Raw genomic sequence first — 18,586 nt, forward strand, 5'->3', positions numbered from 1 at the left:
GCTGCCTACTATTTTCATTGTAAATCAACACTGCTATTCATATGGAAGCTTGTGTCTTAAAAGAGTCTGTATGGGTTTTTTTTTTTTTTGTTTGTTTGTTTGTTTGTTTGTTTGTTTGTTTGTTTTTTAAATCTCTGGTGGGCAACACCCATAACTGAATATTCATTACTTTCTCAACCTAGTTACTATTCATGCCCGAGGCTGGAGCTGATGGCGGGGCGGAGTTCTGCCCGCCACTGCCGGCGCTGGGAGCTCCGTCATCATTGAGCGCCGGGGAGGCGGCGAGGCCSGAGCTGCGTGAGCAGGCGAGCGGCACCGGGGCTCCTCCGAGCCTCCTCCRGTCCTTTGGGTATTCCCTTCGCTGCTGGGGGGAGGTCGTGGCCGCGGCGGGCAGGGAAAGGCTCGTGGGCTTCGCTCCTGCGTGCCAGTCTCGCGGGGCGGTGGGAGAGGTCGGAGCTGGGGCGGCGTGTGGAGCCTGGGGCCCGTGGGCTGCGAAAAGGACTGTCTGCCCYTCTCCTTCGTGGCCTCTGCGGGACGTGAAGGAGCGGGTTGGCCTCTCTTAGGGGTGCATARGAGATGCTTTGAGAGAGGACCTCGTTAATATGTAAAAATAACTGAAGCGGGGGGGTGCCAAGAAGATGAAACCAGGCTCCTCTTGGTGGTGCCAAGCACTAGGACAATAGGCAGCAGGCGGAAACCGATGCATAGGATATTTCTAAATATGAGGAATAATCTTCGTTACTGTGCGGATGACTGCACGCTGGAACAGATTGTTCAGAGAGATTGCAGGGTCCCCCTCACTGAATATATTCAAGAACCATCTGGGTGCARTCCTGCATCATGTGCYCTAGGATGATCCTGCTTAAGCAGGGAGGTTGGATCAGATAACCCACTCTGGTCCCTTCCAGCCTTACCCGTTCTGTGATTCGGTGTGGTGCTCTTGGCACATGGAGCCACTCACTACTCCACAGTGGATTTTGGCTGCACCCCTGCACATGTTGGTGCATCGCTGTRTCTGTTGGGCTCTGTCAGCTTGGTGGCACTTAGGGTTGCAGGTTATGTGAAGGCCAGCTAAACCATGGCACCTCCCTGCAAAATAACTGTAGTTCAYTGCTGCCCTTAGCACTGGTATAATTTTGCTGTACAAGCAGCACTAACTCATTTAGCTTCAACTGTGATCCAGCTTAGCTCAGCGCTGTGTTTTAGAAGAGTCTGCTGCTTTCCAGTGCTGATGGATGACTGCTTATATCTTACTGCCATGTGCTGACACAAAAAATCTGTAGCACATGTGAGTTAAGATGCCACTGTGGTTAYGGTGTAACATACTTAAAAGCTGTAGAGTTCAGTTCTTTCCATTGTCTTAAATGGAGTGACATAGTTTGGTTTGTCAGATGTTGGTCAGATTCTTGGAGTATGAACTGTTTCTGTCCTTCTGTTTTCAGTATCATAGTTTTCCCAGTTGAATCTATACTGAAACAAATTCTGAAGATCAGGGAAATAATCCTTGACATAATATTAACYAAAAGCATATGAGAGCCATTCTCGTAAAGAAGCATCAAGAAGGCTATTCACTGGCATAAGGGTTAGGAATTCTTGTCTTCTGTATTAGACAGAACAGCAATACAGAAAACAGCTACCTCGAAAAACCTAGAAGGAAATATTCATATTCTTGTCTTGACTTGCACTGGGTGGGGAAAAAAAAGGGTTTACTAAATGTACTATATGTAACTACCTTAAAATTCATGGTTGCAAGCACATTTCCATGTTAGGAYAGGATTACTTAAAGCTTGGTGGAGTGTGGAGTATATGTAACTTTTTAGTGTGGTGCCATGGACAAATACTTATTTTCACTAGGTCTGAGCAATTGAAACCATTGCATGGTATTAAGAGATGTTTGAACAGTAGTGTTGAATTATCACTCTTGATTTGGTAGGATTTGAAGGGTGGAATTGATTTTGTCTGTTTCCTTGTTGTTTGTTTTGGTTTGGTTTGGTTTGGTTTTTAATTCCTATTACTATTCTACCCACAGTCTGATCCCAGGATTTCTAATATCTCAGATTAATGGAAAGTATATTAGGTTAGCTAGTGTATCAGAGGGGGAGAAAAGATGATAAGGCTTATCTTMTTTGTTAGGACCATTGTTACATGARTAATATGTAACAAATTTTTGAATTTTGTATTTCTGGCAAGGAAATTCTTAATATTGGCAGGAAGGAGGAAAGAAAATGGGCTTTAATGGTTAAAATACTGTTTAATAAAGCTTTGTGTTTTCTTCATCTTTGGAGGTTTTCTGTACCTGAATAGTAAAGCTTTGTGAAACCTGATGTCACTTTGTTTTTAAGAAGTTGAGCTAGATGACTKTCTGAAGTCTCTTTCAACCTGAATTAATCCGTGTCCCATGTATCAAATATGGATGGAATTAATTTGTGTTTACTTCTAAGGAAGTGACTTCATCGTCTGTTAGCTTTAGATTGAGATATTGAAATGATTGTGCATGCCTTGAAAAAAACCCCCAAACCAAAGAATCCCAAAGCCAAGCTAATGTGCATGTTATGTGTTTTTTGTTTAGAACATGGATTCACAGAAGGATGTTCAGCCTCCAAAACAGCAGCCAATGATTTACATTTGTGGAGGTAAAGACATTAGTGATTTTTTTATYACTTGTTACTGGAGATTGGGTGTTTTAATAATGAATAATACTTAGTCATTAGACTAAGTTAGTTAGTGGTTAGTCACCACTCATCAGAAGGGTACATAGATACAAATAGCTGCAGTATCTGTGCTGATGATCTTTAAAGTTTTATGCATTGAGGGTAACACATATATGGGGTACATATGCAGTGTTGTGGAAGTAATTCCCTAGAGCTTGTGTTACTGTGTGGAGCTCCTCCATCTCTGTGTRTTTTATTGACAGTGCTGTAAGGGCACTCAGCTTTCACTGAAGTACAGTAGCCAAATTCTCACTTACCTATAGATAAATCAACAATTTAAAAATTGCTGATTTTCAGGAATCCCTGGAATACTTTGTTTTTCAGGAAAACAGGCTCTGGGCTTTGAAGGCCTGAGCTGAAATTTTCATTAGTAGACAGTCTARTATTAAGTGTGGAATGTGTTCTGTGCAGTAATATCTGTGTGATTTTTAGCAAGATTCTCTTTTATCTTAATGTAAGTGAAGCATGCTTTTTATTTTCTCTTTGCCTTTTTCTCACAATAATTTGTTGTCATTGAGTTGTTGATAGATGTACTCCACTTGCTATGTTYGTTGGCCATATATAGGAATTTGACTATAATGACTTTTCAAAGTTATCTGTGTATTAACAATGCTGTTTTTCTTTGCCTACTTCATTTGTCTTCCTCCATAACATCAGAATGTCATACAGAAAATGAAATAAAGGCGAGAGATCCTATCAGGTGCAGAGAATGTGGCTACAGAATAATGTACAAGAAAAGGACAAAAAGATGTATCCTTTTACAAGTGCACTTAAATGCATTTAGGAAGCTGTGGGTGGARGCAACGGAAAACAGAATGGAAGATTGAAGTAATTACGTAACAATCTTTCAGGGTCAAAAATCAATACAGTRGAGCAAACTGTTAGAGCACAATCTCTGCAGTGTGATTTGCCACCTTGGATTCTTTCCTGGCACTATCTCTTCTTTTTTCCATTTTATATGTGCGATACACTAAGTTATAATAGTCTGCTGGGTGATGTACTGTGAATTGTTGGTATTATTCAGCTTCTTATTAAGGATGGCTTTTGAAATACTTTATGTAGATAGTTGTGACTTTAGATTTAGACAGTCTCTCTCTTTACTCCTCTCCTCCAACTTTTTTTAACCACAACATATTTTTTTTCTTTAACTGCATTATTCCAGTGGTAGTTTTTGATGCCCGATGATGTCTGCTGAAGATGGTGACTTCATGATGTAATCTTTTTGAAAACTTTGCTCTGTAAAACTGTGTACAAATGCATGCTCTTATTTGTGTTTTAAGAGATTGAAATATTAAASTTTACTGTAATACTCAATTTTGTCTATATTGTCTTCCAGCAAGAGATTTCTAAAGTTGTTGTTTTAAATTGTGGTTAGAGTATGCAGTTTTTTTAAGTTCAGTGATACTGTTTTCTTTTTAAATTACCCTTGTTTTTATTACACCTGTCTAAATTTTATTTTCTTTAACTTTGCTAAATGTTCTTTGGGCTCCTGTGAACTGCAGCAAATAACTGTGGTTTCAATAAATTCCACTGAAAAGAAATAGAAAGCTACAGAAGGCTAGGTTTGAAACAGATCTGGATTTCAGAAGAAAATCTTAAAGGACTTCAGACAAAGGTCCTAATTCTGGCGTCCAGTTGTGGATGTGTCAAAAGTATGGATGTCTGAAACTGTCAGAAAAAAAAAAGTTTCTCCTGAAAGAAGAGGGAGAGGTAGGCAAGGTAAATATTAAGAAGCAATGCGAAACAGAAATTCCCAGAGTACTGCTTGACCTGTTTGTATTCAAGCAAAGAATTAGATCTGTGTTACAAAATGTGGGTAGCATCTCAAAACTAAAATGGCATCTTGTTTTGCTTTTCAGATGATTTCTCAGGGGTCTCTAACAAGTGGTGGTTTTCTGATGATGACCCAAAACTTTTTCCATCTGTTTGGAATGTGTTACCTATTACCAGTACACTAGAAGTGTATTACACCATACTGCTGAACTGTGTGCCTGATCTCAGTATTGATGGTGCTAATGGTGCTGTTGAGATAACGTGCCTAAGTCATTACTGTAGTAATATCTTTTCTAAGGTCTGCATGCCTGTGTGCTGGTAATTAAATTAATTGCAATGGCTTTTTRTAGGGGATAAAAAAGCACTCTGAGATGCTGTTTTGGAGCTGTTTGGTTAGGATTTTGTTAGGAATCTGGTCATTGCTATTAAGACTAGATTTTTTCCTGTAYACCAGATATACTTGGGTATAAAAGATAACGTTTTTTCTACACGGTTGCTATCAGTTCACCAGCCTGGACTGCACGGCGTGTACCTTTTGATTGCATAGCGGAAAGGAGGGGTGGGCTGCTGACACGGCTGCTCGCAAGGGTCAGGAGGAGCGAGCAGGAGCAGCACTGCCGAAAGTCGCCGGCAAACGGAGGCGGGTTTGGCCCCTCTGCGGGCACGCCGGGTGCCTGTGGCTGCCAGGCGAAAGCGGCGAGGAGCCCCCGCTGCCTTCGGGAAGGGCCACGGACTGGCTGCCAGGCAAAGGCGGCGAGGAGCCCCCGCTGCCCTCGGGAAGGGCCACGGACTGGCTGCCAGGGAAAGGCGGCGAGGAGTCCCCGCTGCCCTTGGGAAGGGCCACAGATCTGCTCCGCGGAGCAGCGCCGGGAGAGTGCAGAGCTGCCGGGCAGCACTGGTGTGGGCGCCTGGGGACAGCGGCGTTGGGAGACRGATCTGTTGCTCTCCGCTGAGTGCAATATTACACTGAAACTACGAGGGTGATTGCTTAGTAGACCCACACCCAGGAGTGCAGTCTTTCTGCCCGCCCTCARGAGGCGCTCCCCTCAGCCCTGATCCGCGCCCTGACCCCAGCCGCGCCTGCGCGGCCTCAGCGAGGGGCAGCAGGCCCCCCTTGGCGGTGGGGTTCGGGCTGCGTCCGTGTCCCGGGGACAGCGCAGCACCGGGCAGGTGGGTGCCGAAGAGCCACGGGCGACGCCGGTGTCACTGCTGGAGCCAGGCGGGGCTCTGCAGGAGCTTCACCGGGGCGTCCCTGGGAGGGCGGGACCGCGTCTTTGCCGCCATGTTGTACATAGCAACAGTTGCCAGGCGCGGGCCGCGCTGCCCGGCGCGGCGGTGCCTGAGGGAGCCTCGGGTGCCGGCTTGGAGGAGGTAAATCCCTCACTCCGGGCCAGGGGATGGGTGSGCAAATGCATTGGAGGGGGGTGCGCCGGACTCGGTGTGTCCCCCGAGCAGTCCTGGGCTCCTCAGTGCCCGAGAGTTACCCTGGGCTGCTCCCTCGCGTCCATGGGAATAAACGGGAAAAAACGCCGGTGGTGATGAGCTTTTTATTTTACTTTATTTAATGCATTTATCCTTATTTCTATGAATGTTGTTCCTTTTCCAGTACTCAAACTGTAAAGTCTTGGGGCAGAATCTCTATGCAACGTCTAATTATGAACAGTTACTATTTAAGTGATACCGTATTGTAAACATTTTTGTGTAACTACAAATTAATATATGTAATATACAAGACGTTAGAACACAATTATTTTAATTTGGTTTATAACCGCACATAGTTGTTATCACATACTAGCGAGTTGCCCTTATTGTAGTTCTTAAAAATAACTGACTGCTTCATGTACTATATAAAAAGGGGAAAAGAGAAGAATTTCAGCTCCACAGAGCTTGTGATCAAAATAGAAAAAGATGCAGACGAGCCGATCAAAGGTACAGGGAGACAGAAATGYCCCTTTTTAATCCCTCACTTCATCAGTTTCAGAGTTACTGGAAAAGATTCAGRTTAGTGCTGTAATATAATCAGAGACCCAGAAAATGCAGTTAGTGAGGAAAGAAATTGAATTTATTTTGGCTACAGAGAAGCCAAAGGTTTTAATTCCCTTAGATACACTGCACTGGTTAAGGTCTTCCGTCTGAAACAAGGAGTGTCCTCCACTATCTTGTCCTTTGTATTATCACAATTGCTTAAAACAGGTATGTGTTAAAAAAACAGAGAATGTGGTAGGCAAAAATTGGCAATTTTTCTTTATGTGGTCTTTCTGGATTGTTCTGCATTGCAGAAGCAGTAGTGTTGCACATATTCTTACAAAGCATCATACTTCTGTATGTCAGTMAACCTCTGTCAAGAACAGTTAATGTGATCAGGCCTGCAAATCTGATATTTTTTCTTTTATAGGTCTGCTTTTGTGAGAGAGTGGRGCATGACCAGGTTTATTCCTTAAATTGGCATTGCTTCAAAATGTAACCAAATGTTTACAGAATCACTATTTTTTTTTCTTCTAATATTTAGTTATGGGTGATGAGTCAGTACCATATTTGCTGGGTGAAGGAACCACTAAAACATATCAAATACCTATTAGTCATCTGGACTACAAATTCATTGAAAAATGCACAGATGTTAAGCACCTGGAAAAGATTCTCAGGGTATTAAGGTAAATGTATTTTTTAAACTTAATAATTATATTCCTGTTCTGTAAAATTCGAGGGAACCCTTTTCTACATACTCTTATTTGTTTGAACCTGTTTGTGACTTTCTAATTTAAAAATTAAAAGTACAAAGTAAAAGTAATCATGCTAAAAGTGCCCAATGATGACACTAGAAATGCAAGTCCTGATTTAACCATGCAAAAGGTCTGAGTAACTCAATGTCAGGTTTTTCTCAAATGCTGCCACTCTCTTTTGGTTCTCTCATGATCCATGTTGCCCGACTGGTAATTTCAGATGCCACACCTGCTTAATTTTTGCTGTAAATTTCACAAACTTCTTTTTATGGGCACTGTGGTGCTGTTTTTGAACTGTGTATGTGGGCATTGGAATATGGTTGAAGTTTAACTGGAATTTTCTAATAAAAATGTTATTAATGATAGTAAAATTGGGTTGTATCAGAAGATCCTCTGGAGTCACTGMAGTGACTACACATGGAGAGAAACATGGAGGATGTGGTGCAGTTTTGTTAATTTTTGTTAACGTTTATATCTTTGCATTTGAAAGATCTGGTGAAGAGGGATGTTAYCCTGAACTCACGTTGGTTTGTGAAAAGCGTATTGAGCGTTTAGATCCAAGGAGCAGAGCTCTGAGAAGAGATAAGCCTGCAGCCACAGCTTCTGATTTCACAGCTGAAGAATGGGAAACRATTAATAGTGAACTGATGGTACAGTATCAAATTTGTAATGGTCCATAATATAATCACTGTGATGTATCAATGTGCTTCTTGTGCCTAATTAGAATGTAATTATTTGATTAAAAGAGGAAATGATCAAAGGGTTATTTGKTTTTTTTAAATTATTTTCTTGTGTTAATGTCACTGAACCTTTAGTACCCATTTTAACTCTACAGGAAGTAYTATTGCTTTTTGTCTTAACTGCTTTTCCCCATTAGGAACTGTGTGTTGTAAGGATAATTGCCSCATTGACTTAAGGTACAAATATGTTTTTGTTTTTTTTCAGAGTTGGATGAGAGAAATGAATGAAGATGACGAGAAATCACAGTTCCTGAGAACAGAYACACCGAATGAAAGAAAAGATAACTTGCCTCCTATTCGTTGTTCCAGCAGCTGCCTTCCTGCTAATCAGGTGTCTCCAGTTTTTTGTGTTAATTGTAGRTGTTATTTATAGGTTTTTCTAAAACTGTGATATTTTATATGTTCCAACTTCTAATCATTGTGCCTTTCTAACTAGATTTATTTTGTTAACCAGAAAATAAAAACCTTTAAGCTCCCTTGCAAGAGACCAAWGCTTAAAAAAATGCTTCCTTAGTACTAGCATGTGTATTATTTTAATATTTTAGTTCTGATTGAGAATTTACTGCCAAAGCAGAGCTCCTTAAACACCCTTTTATGTTCTTCAATTCATATTTCAAAGTACTGTTTAGGCATGTGAACTAGGCTCCTTCTGGATGAAATKATGCCAGGAGATTTTCTCCAGCTGCCTGTAGGCTTTGTTCCATGGGGCCAGTCAGGAGCTAGTCCAAAATAAACACCCTGGAACACATGCAGTTGAGATGTTAGACCCTCTTCAGCAAGTGTTTTACTTTATAGCTACTTGTGTATTGGGTAATACGTAGCCTTTGATTCCCCTTATTTTACACCTTKAGTTGGTGTTCCTATTGCAGACATTCAGCATACTTCCTAATTTAGCCCTTAAGCAGACTYAACAAATCTTCCTAACTACAGAACAAATATTTACATTTTTTCCTAGGTATTAGTTTCCTAATGTTTTCAGGGTGTTTTTTTATTTGTTTATCTGCCTGAAATCAGTTTTTTTTTTTTTTCTGAGGAGCTTTTCTTGCGTATACTACATACAGTGCTGCTGAAGGGATTGGCAGACAAGTAGGCGTAGATGGGATTTTTTTGAATTGTCAGATATTATCATGGATCACTTCAGTCTGATTCTCAAAATTTGGGACACTGTGATAAGAAATTCATTAAGAATTGTTCTTTTTGGAGGATTGTGAGTCTGAAATGTTGTGTAAGCATCCTTAAAAGTCATGTGATATTTCATACTAATTGCTATTTTTCTTGAATAGAAATATTGTAAATGAGTGTAGTAGAAAATGCCTGATTTGTGTTCTGTGTTGTCAGAAACTTCTTATTGTCAGTTGGTGCATTTGGGATAGCTAGGCAGTCTCTGTTATGTAGTATACAAAGAGGCTGGGAATAACAGTTTTATATATTTATAAATGGTTAGTATTGAGACTAAGGTGTGTTTTTGTTTGGCTTTGTTTGTGCTTTTTTTTTGTTTTTATTAATGTGTACTTCTTCATATTTTTCCATTTATGTTCCTCCTGACTATTCTGTTTTGCTGAGTTGAAGAACGGCACTATAACTTTATCCTTGATTCATGTCCTGTATAACTGTTTGCTAGAACAGAAAATGGTATAATACCTCGTGAAGTTTAGAATGTAAGCATGAAATGATGGAAATGTCTTGAAATCCAGGATACACAGTGTTACTAAAGAGGATGTGATCTTCATTAAAAATCAAATTATTTGCTCACCCTTTTTTCCTTCTCTTTTAAACTAGGCAACAGTCTTCAGGTCAAATATTGTTCTTTTGTTTTTCAGCCTTTGTCCTCCATACAAGGGTTTAGGTGTCAGTGTTATTACCCAGGAAACCTAGATATAGCTTTATGCTTTATCTGTGCTATGTAAGTTCCATTCCTTTTGCCAAAGCCGATGGCCTCTGAAGGAATTGTAACCTGTCCTGGAAGAGAGAAGGGAAGCCTGAAACATTTTATGCATCAGTACAGTTATACAGTTATACAGTTATACAGTTATACACTGCTAGATCCCTATTGAATAAAAAGACACTCTTTTTGTTGCATACAATAAATTTACAGCCATAAACATGAAATCTCAAAAAAATAGAATAATATACATAATCAGCTTTTCTTTCTTTTCTTTCTTCCTGATAAAGCTATGTGTCATCTCACATTTTTTAAACATATTTTGCTAATCAGTTAGGACTATAATTATTTTCCAGTTTGGCATAATATAATTTTGTAAGTGGTTATCAAGTTCTAAGTCATCATGATAAATTTATCTTCTCTGCTCGAAAGAAATGCACAAAGCCTTCCATAATTTTATGTTATTACTTATTCAGAGACTGTTCATATGATCTGACGCATAAAAGGTTCAGCATTTTCAATGAATCGAATTGTGGAAATTGTATTGATCCTAAACCAGTGGATTGCACTTAGGGGTACAAGTTTGGTAAATAGAAGCCTCTTATTTTGTATGTAATCAGATTTTCTTGCTGGTACTATATGTAGGTATAATTTCAAACCACTACTGATAGTTTATGTAGCGTTTTTTCTTGATTGATGTGAATCCCGGGGGTGGGGGGAGGATTTTCCAGAAATAGACTGAAAAAGTGTTAAGTTTTGCAATATCTCCCTCTATAACACAATGTGGAAGTTTCTGTCTTACACCCCTGTTTTCCTATCATGCTACCCAGAGCTGTCTTAACTGTCCATATTGCRCAGTTACTATTTTTGCTGCCTCACTTTGTCCAGAGAGAACTAAAGCATGTGTTTAAAGATATTCACATTCAAAAGACTATTGATGGGATTTCAGCTTAGGCTTCTTTGCCAAATAWGGTTTTCTAGTACTATTCCAGAAAGGTTTTCTATCCTCAGATAACTCCTCATGCTACAGTCCAGGGCATTCCATGGCAAAATGCATTCCAAGTTTTATGTTATAAAAATCCATTGTGATAGGCTCTACATAGCCTTCGTGGTATTTTGGATATTCTGAACTAAAAAAGTACACTTGTTAGCTGGCACAGAATACTAATATATTAGGCCAGCACACAGGGCCCACAGGAGAACCAAGGCCAAGTTGTGTCACCTATAATGAAGCCAATCCATGTGTTGATCTTTGATCCAGAAAATGTTCACTGGGCTTCAAACCCAGTGGGATTCACRTGTGAATTATGGCAGCAAAGATGAGAAGCAGAGAAACTTTTTTTTATTGAGCTCCATCACATGCAAGCATACATTTTTCATCAAAGCCTCTTGGATGAGATGCTCTGAAATATTGCTGATTGAGAATTCCTGACTCTGCTAGACCCACAACTTGATTACGATTGTCACAAGAATATGAGACTTAGAATTTTTTTTTAATTGTGGATTTTTGAGTCTATGTTTCTGCTTTATTCCTGAAATCTGCATGCTATAGTTCTCTCCCTAAGTTGGAGTTGCATCAGTRTAAGTACCATATGAGTTTTCTTCTRAGASTTTCAATATTTTTGCTCATTTAACTTAAGGACTTCTGGTTTGAAAGAAATATATGATATTTATGAAATTAGTACATTTGTAATATACASAAGGATGCAAATATAATAACTCATGTTTCAGGAAGGCATATTTAGGAGYTCCCTCCTCTAAACATGTGCTGATTGCTACACGTATTTATCATTTTGTCTAGCTTCCTGAAAGACATAACATTAAGAGTAATTCTGAAGTTATATACTACAAAAGTTTGTGTAACCTAACATTACAGATRGTCAGCAGTGTTTACAGGAAGGGTCACATTTGCATTATGTAAATTGAGGTGTTTACACCCAACTGCAGAACTATGTCCTTGTTCCAGTGTCACCACTGGTAAAGCAAGTTTAAGAGGCTTCTGGTCATTTCTTTGGTTCAGTTTATCTCATGCTGAATTAAGCTGGTGCAGATGTTTGGAGATTGTGCTGTGATCTCTATCAGATTGCTTTCTTAAACCCAGAAAATTGTAAATCTGCAACTCTACAAAGAATGACACTGGTCTAACTCAGTGAATGGTRGATTGCAAGGTAGGAGGAGGACTGAATGGCCAGGATAGGGTAGATGGGAATATTTTGATCTGGGTGTTCCACTGTGAAATACCTGTTCAGAACCACACCTTACTATTAAGTATTTTGAAGTCAACAAGCAGGGAGGGACATAGAAGAAGTATAGTCTCATGACAGAGGCAGAAGAGMTGCCAAAGGTGACAGCTGTGGAAATAGATTCCATTAGTGTAGGAGATGGGTTGAGATACAAGGCAGTCAAATTTGATTGTCAGAACTGATTGTTGCAGGAAGGTTCTCAAGAAAGATTTTAGGTAAGGCAAGCCTCAATGATGGAGCTTGTCTAAAATCTAGAATGAGTGTAAATAATCTTGGAATTGGCTTTAGTGAAGTGATAAATAGTCAAAAGAAGTCCAGGCACTGCTTTGAAGTTACTTATTTGTAATTTTGTTGTGAGAGTTCCAGAGACCACCAAAATCTGTGCATTGAATTCTCCTGGGAAAGTGAAGCCAAAAACCAGGTTACAGATTCAATCTCAGYGTCAAATACTTCATCACAAGTCTGRGYTTTCCCAAGACTGAGTTCTCCCTTGCTGTGTTGAAAGGATGGTTGGGAAGATGGCATCACAAGATAACTAATTGGAAAGTTTTCTTCTGTGATGTGTAATAGGACAGTTGACAGAAAGTGTGAGACTCAAGAGTTCCTCAGATTACAATGATATGTGAAATGCATGAAGATTTTCTTTAAAGCAAGATAAATTACATTTTCAAGACTGAGCTGAAATTGGTCGCAAATAGTGTTGGTTACTAGGAAAATAYGTACTGCAGAAATAAAAGCAAAAACTCCACCGTGAATTCCACTGCAAAAAATTGTCTTACAGGCTGGCTGTTTGTTTCTCTTTTAGAAAAAAAATATTCAAAACAAACAAAGAACCAAGAAAAGTATACCACGGGATTACAGTGAATGGGACAAGTATGTTAAAACCTTTATATTTAAGACTTTAATAGATCTTACTTATTTGTTGAACTAGGAAACATAATTGATATATTTAACAGAAACATAGTATTAAGGTCAGCATTTCAGGGAAATGTAACACTGATKAAACTTTGGTTTTTCTTAATTAATATTTTGTTAAAATGCAAATGATGTATTGTGTTGCTAACAGCTGAGAACAAGTTAGTCTATACTTTGGTACAAGCTGTGTGAAATATCACAAGTCAACAGAAAAAGAAAAATTGATAACTTAATTGATGAGATTTTTGAAAGCAGGGTTATTTAATATGGACTTATAAATTTGGTCTTCTCTCTRTAGCTAAAGCCACAGTTCTAAATTGAAAACAAAACTGATGAACACTTACTCCTGCTCTGAACCCCACTAACCTCAAAGAATGAGCTTCAGGCAGGTGCATCAGTTTACTCAGATGCAATTACACATAATAGAGGTTTAGACAGTAACTATTTTTGGAATGGATGGAGCCCTGATACGAAAACACTCTGCATCATATAATGGTGGCATATTGCCCTCCCAAGTTACGTGACAGATTGATGCCCAAATTGTTGAACAGAAAGGGAAAACCATATACTTCTTAATTTTACATGGTGGARGCTTTTCTATAGTACCTGAAATCTGGAATATGGTGCTGTAGAATCAGAGTGAGGAGGCACAAGTTTCCAGTGCAGTAGATGGGGAGCTAAATCTAGGTATTTTGGGGTTGGGGTCATGAAACTGTACCCAAAGCCCCTAAAAAAACCCCTGTGCTGCGTAAGTTTTGCATATCAGTTATTTTCTGCAAGTATCTTTCAGAAATTGGTCCCTTCCTGCTCAAATGTGGACAAAGAAAATAGGTTATAAAAATAATTTCTGAAATAATTTATTCTTTCATTCTTTTATTCTTTRCTCTTGCTACTGCATCCTTCTAAAATAATCATGTACAGATTTTGTTTACACTTTTATGTACACAATCTTTAAGTGCTTTAGCATGCTGATAATAATACAACTTATGTATTTTCCTGTAGAGTGTATTTGTTTGGATTATGAGTATGTTGAAACAGAAATTGTTTGAAAGACATTTTCCAATTAGAAGTGTATCATGTTTTTGAAACGTTTTGAGGATAATTTCAAAACATTCAAGTAACTGTTTAGGCAATTTCTGAACAAAATGTTTTGCTTCTTATTTTAAAAACATWTATTTGAAATATGGTTAATTTATAATAGGCAAAAGTAAGCTAGCAAAAGCTAGCTAGGCAAAAGTAAGCTAGATTCAAAATGGAGAACAATTAGCCTTGCATGAAAAGGTTTTGAATTAGAAAAATTTTCAAAATAATATCTCAATTTCAGAAAAAAAAATATTCATATTGTCAAGATTATTGTGGAAAGAAAAGGCTGGTTTTCATTACGGTCTACACAGAAAAGCAGTAAGAATAATGTTTCTGCATAGGGTAGGAATTGATTATTACTATATTTATTTTACAATACTATGGCAGCAACATTTCTTTGATGTACATTCCTAAACACTGTTTTCAAAAGGTGCTTCAGAGTAGCTTTGGAAGTGTCTGAGACTGTTTGTCTCAGGTTTACCATATAAATTGCTTTGAAGCTGTTCCTTAGTTATTTTGGCAAAGGTTGATAGAGATCTTTGATAGGTCTGGGATTGAGCCTGATGATGCTGTTTCTTAAATTTTACCTGTCTTTTATTTGGGGAGATGTTGAGGAGATGAGGTAGTGCCTTTTCTTGGTCACCGATAATTGAGCACAGTCTGTATCTCTTTTCCTTTGGTTTATAATGGAAATACAGTGCACCATTCTATGAGCTGAGAAGCCTTACTATGCAGTATTATTGAATTTGTCCTGTTGATTAATTAAAGGTTCGATGTGGAAAAGGAATGTTCTAAAATTGATGAAGACTGTGAAGAAAGTAACTCAAAAGCAAGATTCTTCAGTAGGCCAAGTCTGCCTATAATTGAAAAGAAAATTGACACAACTGGTAATGTCTTCGAAACATAATTTTTCTTTAGTTGTAGTACTGTGTTGTAGAGTATGAATACAAATTGAAGAAGTGTATCAGAGTTGAAGTGCCTTTATTTTTCAATCCCTAGAGAAGCTAAAAGCTGTTAGRTCATCAACTGCGCTTGAAGCCATGTTTGAAAAAAATCTAATCTTGCTTAATAAACAGTAAGAATGTTTATGTTATGTTTAGTTGAGAACACTAGGTTAATAAGTAAAGCATACATCTGGTATTATAAATTAATTGTAGAGGTTATTTAACTRCTTTTTTCTTGCACTCTAAATTGTATGCCTATCAGAAGAATTTAGTGGGTTATTACAGAAAATACARTACAAGTTTGTCTTTTAGTAAGCYATGTGCTTTTAAAAAATKCAGACTATGATATTCAARATATTTTATCTGACTGTTTTGATTACATCTGTGCAAGTCGTTAATTGTTGCGTAAAAATAATTTTTGCTAGGAATGACAAAGAGAGAGAAAATTTTTATTGCTACTCGTGAAAAAGAAAAGGGCAATGAAGCCTTTGCCACTGGTGATTATGTGGAAGCAGTGACATATTACACTCGGTGAGTAAATACTATTGTGTTATTTTCTTTTAATAACTCTTACTTGTGAATGTTGTTTATAGACCAATGTAATTGAAGCAACTTATTACTGAAGCAAATAGTGACAGCTAGATTAATTTCARAAGGGCAAAAAGATTTGACAGAAGAATATTTAAAACACTGAAGCATCCTGATATTAATTTTTATTTATCAGGAAGGGGCTAGAGAGTGATGGAATGCAATCTGCAGGTGTCASAAACTTCTTCAGATCTTTCAAACCATTGAGATTCAAGGCCATGTTTRCAAAAATACAAGGATAAGCAGAGTGTTGAGAAATCGTGGTTTGAAATGATAAGGACTTAAAAAAACCCAGGAATCAGAAGTGTCAAAGTTGTCATTTAGAAATGTAGAGTACATGGGAATCTTGGGGTATTAATTACCAGTGTAAACTGAGGGTAATGATATGACACTAGTGTGAAATGAGACGTGAAGGTAATTCTTGGACTATGATATTGTAGTTGGATAACCTTGAAAAAAAATATGAGAATGGTAATGCATTTGTGGTCAGTGCAGACAAGTATGGAGAAAATGATGAATAAAAATATTGTGAAAYAGCAATAAAACAAATATTTAACAGWTTCATGTTTAGGAAGTATCATTCATGTTGTCACCAAAAGAGGCAGGGTTTTGTAGAACAGCTTATGAAAATTTATGTGGAGGTTGCTAAAGTATRTAGATAGATATGTATATATGTGGGTGTGTGTGTGCACACTTGTAATGATATTCATAAAGCACAAGCTGCTTAATGTGGCATTTGATTTGTGACAGTTTTTTTTTTGTTGTTATTCTTGACTTGCAGCCTTAAGATCTTTCTTCTTTGGATTTTTGAGACAAAAAAGTCTATAGCTGTATTTCATGTACAATAAATAAAATACAAATACATAATATAAGTAAAAATATCTGCTTTTGGAATAGAAATAAGGTACTAATTACTAAGGATAGGCAGAATCCTTTCTAATGGAGAGTTTTTCTATATTTGACCCCATGGGGCATTGTATGCCTTGTGAAATGTATGATATTGACACCATGCTGTTTTAACTGGTCACTTTTCTAATCCTTTCTGAAATCCTCTATTTTCTTAGAGTTACAAATATTTAAGTTATATATTTTGGAGTGAATTGTTAATAATCTGAAGGGGTTGTCTCTATGTGGCTAAAATGGAAAATCTGTCTGACCTCTTATTCTTACCCATTGGCTTTCTTGACTGGCTTGTCAGACTCTTGCCTGTTCCAACACAAACGRTCATGCATTTAATCACTGCTTAGACTAGAATGCATCTTTTCTTCTTTCTCACCCTCCTAGTCTTTCAAAAGAGCATGCACAGATTATCCCACCATATCTGTTATCCCACTGGGATCATAGCTGCACAGATCTTTTATTCTTTTTTTTGTTTCCCATGCGTTGTGCATTTGTGGACAAGCACTTGAGATTGTTCTTAACCAGGTTTTTTTCACAAGGAAAGTGTGARTCTATTGCAGTGTCCCTGCTGTCCCCAGGCACTTCCATTGCTGTTCTTTCCAGTGAACACAGTTGAGGATTGTCCTTGCTACATTAACAAGGTTGTTGGCAAAGATTCCCTTCGCCATTTGGTTGTGTGCATCCTAGCTGTCTTTATTCCTCCAAGATGATCCTGTTGTTGTAGAAGCTAAAGCCCTACCTACAATACCAGCCAGACATTGACCTGGGCTACCTGAGTCTTTCCATTTTACAAAGGTTTCACTCGGAAGTTTTGTTGGAGTCTACATGGATGGCAGGAAGAGGTCGTAGTCTGAGTGACAGATGAGCCACAGCATCTTCTCTGCAACATCTGAGGTCTAAGCCCTGGCAAACAAGCCTCTGAAGACAATGAATCTAGTTGGTGGATGGTTGCCTGTGGTCTCACAGGAGGGAGTTTCTAACCAATACTGTGGTTAGAATAACAGTATTAATATTGCAATAATACTATTTTCAGCTTCCAGTAGTGAAGCTCTTCTAGATTCAGATTTTCTAACTATGAGTCTAACATGGTCAATATTCCCTTTCTTTTAGGAGTATATCAGTAATACCAACTGCAGCTGTGTATAATAACAGAGCTCAAGCAGAAATCAAACTTGAGGACTGGGACAGTGCTTTGCAGGATTGTGAGATGGTACTAGATATGGAACCTAGCAACATAAAAGGTAAAACAGAAAATAAAATTGATATTCAATGAATTGTTTTATCTCTAGCAACTAAAATGGTACATGTAGTTAGTTGACTTAAATAAGCTTTAGATCAAGTCGAAGTGCAAATGAAAAAACAGTGTAGATCCCCAAAGCAATTTTAATGGTTCTCTGGGAGTTAGTGAAGTTTTATCCAGTTCATCCTGTTGATCTGTAATCGGAATTCTTATGTGGCAGCATGTTTTTCATATGATAACTATAAGCCCTCTTGTGTTCAAGCAATGCAGTGTTTCCATAATACCTACACTGAATTTCTAATTAAAAAAAGTGACATGAAAACAATCAAAGTTGCTGATTTATTCCTTCCTGAAGTCAAAGACTTGAACGTAGCTAATTGTATTTKCATGAATGGAGGAGGAAAATTTGAAAACTATGAGAAGTTGCTTCACAATTCATGTTTCCTGTCTCAAAAGAAGTCATGTGAAATTGCGTCATTAAAAATTAGTAAGAGAACAGTTATCACTAATATAGAAGTGCAAAATTTAAAAAACTGTGTAACTACACTGAATAAGTCTAGAAAAAAATAGTGTACTTTTATTCACTTTATACTTTAAATACGTAAATAATACACACTTTGTTCTTTTGTAGCTTTGATGCGTCRTGCCACTGTACACAGTCATCTGCAGAATTACCAGACAGCTATAGAGGATCTGAAAAAAGTGTTGTCTGTTGAACCAGAAAACTCTAAAGCTAAGGTAAAGATCAGTGAGTTGAATACGGCTAGAAAGAGGCTGTATGCAGTTGTAGCATAAATTGAGTACAGTTTGTGAGTTTTGAAGACACACTCTTGATCCCCTGTGCCAT

The 18,586-nt window shown here is 38.1% G+C and overlaps 2 protein-coding genes across 5 annotated transcripts in view; both read left to right on the forward strand.

Moving 5' to 3' along the window:
- The first annotated feature begins 267 nt into the window (after positions 1 to 267).
- On the forward strand, positions 268 to 4,025 carry POLR2K (RNA polymerase II, I and III subunit K). Of its 4 annotated transcripts, none has more exons than XM_057366272.1 (4): positions 268 to 349; positions 2,570 to 2,633; positions 3,369 to 3,461; positions 3,874 to 4,025. In XM_057366272.1, the coding sequence occupies exons 2-4, from the start codon at positions 2,573 to 2,575 to the stop codon at positions 3,894 to 3,896; spliced, it is 177 nt and encodes a 58-aa protein (XP_057222255.1). In that variant the 5' UTR covers positions 268 to 349; positions 2,570 to 2,572; the 3' UTR covers positions 3,897 to 4,025. The 4 variants fall into 4 exon arrangements, with proteins under 4 accessions (XP_057222255.1, XP_057222258.1, XP_057222257.1 ...); XM_057366275.1 differs by having other exon boundaries at positions 282 to 305; XM_057366274.1 differs by lacking the exon at positions 268 to 349 and adding an exon at positions 367 to 449.
- Positions 4,026 to 6,980: 2,955 nt separating this feature from the next.
- Positions 6,981 to 18,586, forward strand: part of SPAG1 (sperm associated antigen 1) — a 37,241-nt gene continuing 25,635 nt past the window's right edge. Inside the window, exons 1-8 of the mRNA XM_057366276.1 lie at positions 6,981 to 7,135; positions 7,695 to 7,854; positions 8,150 to 8,275; positions 12,875 to 12,942; positions 14,836 to 14,954; positions 15,437 to 15,542; positions 17,610 to 17,740; positions 18,371 to 18,477. Of these exons, the coding sequence (XP_057222259.1) occupies positions 6,996 to 7,135; positions 7,695 to 7,854; positions 8,150 to 8,275; positions 12,875 to 12,942; positions 14,836 to 14,954; positions 15,437 to 15,542; positions 17,610 to 17,740; positions 18,371 to 18,477 (957 nt within the window). The 5' untranslated portion in view covers positions 6,981 to 6,995. The remainder of the gene's footprint in view (positions 7,136 to 7,694; positions 7,855 to 8,149; positions 8,276 to 12,874; positions 12,943 to 14,835; positions 14,955 to 15,436; positions 15,543 to 17,609; positions 17,741 to 18,370; positions 18,478 to 18,586) is intronic.

The sequence above is a fragment of the Malurus melanocephalus genome, unplaced genomic scaffold (genome assembly GCF_030028575.1).
Source record: "Malurus melanocephalus ecotype Western Australia unplaced genomic scaffold, MMel_1.1 scaffold_62, whole genome shotgun sequence".
Taxonomy (NCBI): domain Eukaryota; kingdom Metazoa; phylum Chordata; class Aves; order Passeriformes; family Maluridae; genus Malurus; species Malurus melanocephalus.

What these genes read in the sequence shown, in the direction of transcription:
- POLR2K (XM_057366272.1), top strand. Translation starts at nt 2,573, where the DNA reads ATGGATTCACAGAAGGATGTTCAGCCTCCAAAACAGCAGCCAATGATT. An exon ending in AATGATTTACATTTGTGGAG is followed by an intron (nt 2,634 to 3,368) that starts GTAAAGACATTA and finishes CCATAACATCAG; the next exon opens with AATGTCATACAGAAAATGAA. An exon ending in CAAGAAAAGGACAAAAAGAT is followed by an intron (nt 3,462 to 3,873) that starts GTATCCTTTTAC and finishes GCATTATTCCAG; the next exon opens with TGGTAGTTTTTGATGCCCGA.